Here is a 7533-nt window from a genome sequence, read left to right on the forward strand (position 1 = left end):
TCACTCCCCCCACCTACAATCCCTGCCGGCCGGGGACTCGAACCCGCAACCTTTCGATTATGAGTCCAATTCTCTAACCATTAGGCCACAACTTCCTGTAGGTACAGGAGGTGGTTCCAGAGCGGCAGCGTTTGGTGGGGTAGGTAGAGGGACTGCTGTGAATAAAGTGAACTGAGATTTAGATGGGAAAGAAGTGTTGGAAGGAAGATAGGGAGGGGCCGTGACCGTTTGCGGAGGCGCGCGGATTAGACCCTGGTGCTTGGGGAAGCCCATAGGAAGTATTAGAAAGGAAAAAGGGGGGAGGCCAGTGAGTTGCTGGCTGATTATGCCCTACTTGCACTTCTGCGGTGGGGGCTGCTGGCCATTGATAGAAAGGAGGAGTAGCGTAAGGGTAAGGTGGCTGGGCTTGAGTGGCTAGCGGAGGCAGTCTCACGCTAGCGTCCGCAGCCGGAGGTAGAAGGAAGGGAGTGGGAAAAATAGAAAGATGGGAAGACGCGCCCGTGGGCGGTGCTGCATGCGGCGCGGTAGCTGAAGTTGCCGCAGTGATTGGTTGAGAAGAGGGAGGCAGTGCAGTGCAAGGAGCGACCGAGTCTGGGGCGCGGCCCAGGCTTGCTGACGGCCTGCTGCGTCTTGACGCTCGAGGGGAGCCGTAACTTGATCTGGTAGAAGACGATGTTAAAGAAACATGATAGTTTTTGGTCTTGCGGACTTTAGATACTTTTTTAGAGGTGGGTGAATTAGTATTTTCCAGAGTGATGTAAAGATCTTTGTATCATTATTGTTATATCATATTATTAATTCAAATAATAGTTTGTCCTCCCCTTGCGCAGTATTATCTCTAGATGCGATTAAATCTTTTGACCAGCTAGAATGGAACTATTTATGGGCGGTTCTACAGCATCTGGGTCTGGGATCGAGTTTCATAAATATGATAAAAGTTCTGTATGCCAATCCAGCAGCTACTGTTCTTACAGGTGCTGTTCACTCTAACCCATTCTTTATACATCGAGGTACTCGTCAGGGTTGCCCACTTTCTCCTCTGTTATTTGCCCTATCCTTGGAATCCTTAGCTCAAGCGGTTCGACAATCTGAAACTATTTCTCCTATAAATATACGGAATACTCATCATCATATTTCTTTGTTTGCTGATGAGATCTTATTGTTTTTGGAGAAGCCGTCGCATTCTATTCCTCATGTGTTGAATTTATTTGACCATTTTGGATCTCTCTCAGGGTTTAAAATTAATTGGAGTAAGTCATGTTTATTTCCCCTCAATTCTAAAATTGATTCCATGTCCCTTTCTATATCTATTCTATTGGTTCAAAACTTTAAGTACTTGGGGATAGAGGTTTCTCCTTCCCTGCAGGAAATCGTCTCAAAAAAACTATAATGGTATTCTAGCAAAGTATCCTCAGATTTGGAAAATTGGTCTTGTCTTCCTACTTCTTTTCAGGCCCATATGTCGGTGATTAAAATGAATGTTCTCCCACGTATTAATTTATTTTCTTCCATGATTACTCTCACTCCACCGGTTGACTACTGGAATGAACTAGATGCATGTGTTTCATGGTATATATGGGATAGGAAACGTCCTTGTATTAAACTGACTACCTTACAACGATGTAGATTAAATGGAGGTCTTTCTTTCCCTAATTTTAGACTGTATGCTCAAGCCTTTTCCCTCCGCCCTTTAGCAGTTTGGTTTGATCCTGACGCTTCTGTGTCTTGGAGAGCAATTGAGGAATCTATTGTTTATCCGTATAAATTGAAGCATCTTATTTTTTCGGGAGTTCCGCTTAGGCAGTGTAAATCTCAGTTTGGTCCCATTGTAACCCATCTCCTATCCACATGGAGGGATGTTGAAAGATGTTCACAACTAGTTACAAAATGGCATAGGCATTCGCCTATTTTCCACCGTAATAACCTTTTGTCAGGCAGTACTCCATTTCATTGTTCACAATGGACTCATAATAAAGTAAACACTCTGGGAGATATCGATGATGATAGTGGTTTAAAATCCTTCCAGAATCTTAAAACTCAATATAATCTGCCAGGCACCTCCTTCTTTATGTATTTGCACATTAGATCGGCCCTACGGGCATATGGGGGGCCTTGGAACTCTCAACTGCCTGCTCACCCTTTGCACAAACTAATCCTTCCTTCTGAGGAATCTCCCTCCTCTGCTTCAGTCATCTATCTCTTTATTCTTGAGCATTCATACAAACCTTTATCTATTACAACTGTTTGGGCTAAGGATCTTAATGAGGATGTGCATGTTTTATTTTCCGATAAGGTATGTGGTATGTTTAAATTGTCTAAAAACCCTAATCACGATTCATGATTCATTCTAAAAACCCTAATCACCAAATGATTCATTGGAAATTGCTGCATAGGGTTTACTTGACTCCATTGAAACGTTTTTATATGAATCTGTCATCTTTGCCTAAGTGTAATGTCTGTTCCCAAGGAGTTTTAGGCACGTTTTTGCATTTTTTTGGGGAGTGCCCTTCTCTCTCACACCTTTTGGACTCAGCTCTCACAGGACCTATCATATTTGTTGGGTATTGAGATATGTTTGACTCCGCACCATTTTTTCATGAATGACTTTTGGGACTTCACCTTGTCCGTCCAACAAAGATCTTTACTGTTAGCTGCTCTCACAGCAGCAAAAAAATAGCTTGTCAACCGTTGGGATCCTCCTCACACAATGGACAGATGAACCTGGACTGTGTATTTGTTGGATATTATCTCAATGGAACTCTCTACTTCTCGTATACATGGATCTAACGTGAAAACTGTAAATTCATGGCATTCAGGTTTTAATGTTGTGTCTTCTTTTCTAAAATCTTTGTAAAAAATATTTTATTGTTATTTGTTTATCTATTAATATTAATTTATGTGTGTTTATTATTATTATTTATGTTATTTTATTTATTTATTTATTTATTTATTGATTTTTAAGTCTACCAAGGGGTGGGTTTTAAATTTGTACAGCTGATTTTTGTTTTGTACTACTGTTCCACAAAATAAAACTCAAACAGTTGTTAACAAAAAAAATAAAAAATAAGAATAATAATTTATAATTGACCAAGCTCGTATTCAGATCTGACTCCATGAAATCAATAATCAATGGATAGAACCTGCATGGTTAATATTAATTTCTGTATATATTATATTTTTTATATTTACAGTTTTGTACATTTATATTAGTGTGTTTCAAACAAGGAAGAATTAAATATGAACACCAGTACTGTATATTTCTAAATTAACCTTGTGAAAATGATTCATTAGTTCATGATACATTATGCATTAACATAATGAATTAATTGTTTTTGCTCACCCTACCCATGAGAAATGTTTTTGATGGAAAACGCCTTGAACCTTTGAAAAACAGAGAAAATGTATTACTTCATAACACAGCAGATCCAGTAAAACTGTGAAAGTATGCTGTATAAAGGTCATTCTAAATCCATGCCATCTTGACACATCCTTCAGTACTAGAGTCATAAACAAGATCTGAATGTGGATTCCTCTCTATAAGGGTAACATATCTTTGTGAAAAACCTAACAAGCCTGTCTTTCTTTCATAAAAGTGCCGAAAACTCCCAGGTATGTATTAAGTACCCGCTGAGAATAGTCTTGCAGGGCATTATTTAAAGGGATGACCTTTGGGTTAAAAATCATGCCATTATTAAAGTAAAGGACTTGTCACAGGGCAGTACACCATCTTTGGCCAGTCCTGATTATTCCTGCATATCAAGACTCGGTCTGTGCTTATTATGTGAAATCAACACTGCAAAATGTTTACCTTGGAACACCAAAGTGGAAAAAATTGTGATTGCATCGCTAACCGGAACTTGACAGAAAGGAAAGCTAAATTGCTTCTGTCAAAAAAAAAAAAAAAAACATTTAGCTAAACCTGTTTTCTTGAAACGCCTGCAGACTCCGTTTTGCTAGAGCAGCTTGTTATGGTACATTGTGTTTTGCATTTTAGATGTATTTCTCTTTATTTGGGAACACAAATGTGTAATACAAATCCCCATGTGTGGCAATCTTCTGTCCGCTTGACGAATGAATGAGCTCAGGTTGTAGCTCATTAGTCATTCACAAATAACACAAGCACACACACACACACACACACACACACACATTTCCAGAATGCCTCTTCACACAATGCATTTCTCCCCAACCAATCTCTCTCTTCTCTCCCTCTCCTTTCCTCTCGCCCTCATGTCCCCTCCCACTCTATGCTAGTGTGTGAGTAGCCCTCTCTCTTTATACCCCTCGCAGGCACGCACTCTGTCAGTGGAGGAGAGGGTTTCGAAATCCAGCTGTAGCTCAAAGTGATCGCCTCCTTGGGTAGATATCTAAGAGGATTGTGCCCTTTTTTCCCCTCTTACCACTTTTTTAAATTTGTTCTGAACCTGTAGGATTTTTCTTATCTGCCACTTAGGTTTGTGATGTAGTGAGTGTTCTGCTGAAGAATAACTGAAGTTTTTCATACATGGCTGAAACACCTGCCTATGACTCATTTGTGCTTTTTGTATTGATCTGTGTGTCCTACAACACGACACAGCTTAAGTCATTTCTTTTTGGTATACTGGAAGGATTTCTTGCTGACAACGTGTTAGGAATCCAGGAGTAAACTCTTAGGAAAAACCATGAGTTGGACTCATTATAAATGCTAAACGTCTGTTTGCTTGGAGCTACGCCAACTGAGGAATCCAATCAAGGTAAAGCATTATTTTTTCTTCTTGTATTTGAGTTTTGAGGTCACTTATCTAAAATGCTTTAACTGTTATGATAAATAAGCATATTATAGTAATTTCAGGGTATAGTGTCTAGTTTTAAATATTTAATATTTCGTTGATGCTTAAGCATTAGTCATTTGATAGGAATAGTAAATAAAATCAGCTGACTTTAAAGCCATTACATCAAGTAGTAGGAAAGTAAATCCACCTCTCAGCTTAATTTTTCATTGATAAGAGTGCTCATTTTCTAGGCATAATTTAAGGCACACTAAACATTTTGATCTTATATGTACCACAGGTGAAAACATTGTTTTATTTTAAAATTGTTATTATTTTATTCATAACTTACAAAACAGGTCTGTAAAAGGAATTTTAGGCACAAAAAACGTCTGACCTTGTACTATTGGTTAAAATACCATTTTATATTAATTTCAGATAATTATTTTGTTACACTTTAGTATAAGGACCAATTCTCACTATTAACTAGTTGCTTATTAGCATGCCTATTACTAAAATATTGGCAGTTAATTAGTACTTATAAAGCACATATTCTGTATGACCATATTCTACATCCCTAATCCTACCCAATGCCTAAACTTAACTATTACCTACTAACTATTAATAAGCAGCAAATTAGAAGTTGATTGAGGCAAAAGTCATAGTTAATGATTTGTTAATAGCGAGAATTGGACCAAAAAAAAAAGTGTGGCCTTTTTTTTTTTAAATTTAATAAATACAACAGGTATGTATATATATATATATATATATATATATATATATATATATATATATATATATATATATATATATATATATATATATATACACACAGGTATATGTATTAAATATTAAAATGTTTGAACTAATATGTGACACAGGTTCAAACACACACACACACACACAAACACACACACATCTTTGAATTCACCTTATATGTCATAGATAAAAATAGATAAAAAAATTGTATTTACTTTTATTTCTAATTGCAAAATAAGTCTATGAGAGAAACAACTTATCGTTCATCAATTTTTTAACCATTTTGTTTACCATTAATTCCTCTGTAGAGATGACCACTGTGTCAGTTGAGCCCATAGTGGCTATGGTGGAGAATGTTTCCAACGTCACTGAGCTTCCAGTTGAAGCTTCTACTGAAGACATGGCTGCCAACTTCACCATTGGCACCATCCTGTCCCTAATGTGTCTGGTGGGTGTATCTGGAAATATCTACACTCTGGTGGTCATGTGCCACTCCATGCGCTCGGCTGCCTCTATGTACATCTACATCATCAACCTGGCACTAGCTGATCTGCTTTACTTACTCACGATTCCATTTGTGGTGTGCACACACTTCCTGAAGGGCTGGTACTTTGGAGATGCTGGATGTCGGATCCTCATCAGCATGGACTTCCTTACAATGCATGCCAGCATTTTCACCCTGACTGTTATGAGCACAGAACGTTACTTCGCCATCCTCAAGCCTCTGGATACAGTCAAACGCTCAAAGAGCTACCGAAAAGCAATCGCCCTCTTGGTGTGGACGGCCTCATTGATTCTCACATTACCCATGATCATCAGCGTCCAGCTGATGACGGAAAGCTCCAAGCCAATGTGTCAACCCACCCTGAGCCCTCTCTCGTATAAAATCTACATCTCCTTTCTCTTTGGCACCAGCATCGTGGCTCCAGGGGTGATAATCGGGTACCTGTACATACGCCTGGCACGAACCTACTGGATTTCCCAAACTGAGACTTTCAAGCAGACCAAGAAGCTCCCAAACCAGAAGGTCCTGTATCTGATCTTCACTATCGTGCTCCTATTCTGGGCTTGCTTCCTGCCTTTCTGGATCTGGCAGCTTCTAGGTCAGTTTCAGCCCGAGCTGGATCTCTCCACCAAGGCCAAACGTAACATTAACTATCTGACCACCTGTCTGACCTACAGCAACAGTTGCATCAATCCATTCCTCTACACCTTGCTCACCAAGAACTACAAGGAGTACCTCCGCAAGAGACAGAGGACGGCTGGCAGCTATCTCAACCGACGGAACCGCTTTCAGCGTTCGCCCAGACGTTCCTTGTCCTCCAGCAGCCAGCAGTGCACGGAGAGCTTTGTCCTTGCGCATACTTCTCGCACCAACAACAGCAGCCTCTGAGGTAGGTCTTTGACCTTGTCTTTTTGGCCTTCTATCGTAACTGCATGCTGTTTTCCAGACATTCTGAGTCGAGGTGAAAGATAAAGATCCTGTCTGAATAAAACCAAATTTTCTCCAGTTTACCTTCATCTTCACTCAGTCCAGCGGGTCTGTTTTGAATCAGCCAGGACCAGACTGTTTTAGTTTTGCGGACTTGGGTCTGATTTTCGGATCATCTCTTGTCGCTACAAAGGGCTACAGCTGAGATATGAGAACTTGAAATGCTTGGCGAATCGTTTTTTGTTTTTTTTTGGTTGCTCATTATGCACAACTTTATTGTTCAAATTATTACTATGCATACAATATTAATAGACGTGAACTGGAGAGACGTTCAACATTTTTTGCTTTTTTTTTGTAGAATTTTAAAGGTGAAATTTTAACACTTGATGAGTCACCATTATATTTTATTGTGACAATCTTCCATTAATTGCAGGATGTTATGTTTGCAAATGACAACAGATTTAAGTAGATCAGACATTTTGATTGAAAGAAAATTCATTTTGAAACATAACTATGATGTCATTTGTTTCTCAAGATAGTAATTGGTTCATAGATAGTTTGTCAAAGTACAACTGCTGATCTGGGTAACATAGG

The 7533-nt window shown here is 39.0% G+C and overlaps 1 protein-coding gene across 1 annotated transcript; it reads left to right on the forward strand.

The window, feature by feature from the left end:
• Nucleotides 1-4681: 4681 nt before the first annotated feature.
• On the forward strand, nt 4682-6900 carry LOC306857653 (urotensin-2 receptor-like; the record flags this gene model as incomplete). The annotated part of the gene is made up of 2 exons (XM_079397683.1): nt 4682-4733; nt 5816-6900. 2 exons carry the CDS (start codon nt 4682-4684, stop codon nt 6898-6900), a joined length of 1137 nt encoding a protein of 378 aa, XP_079253809.1.
• Nucleotides 6901-7533: the final 633 nt, after the last annotated feature.

This window comes from Barbus barbus (genome assembly GCF_936440315.1).
Source record: "Barbus barbus genome assembly, chromosome: 38".
NCBI lineage: Eukaryota > Metazoa > Chordata > Actinopteri > Cypriniformes > Cyprinidae > Barbus > Barbus barbus.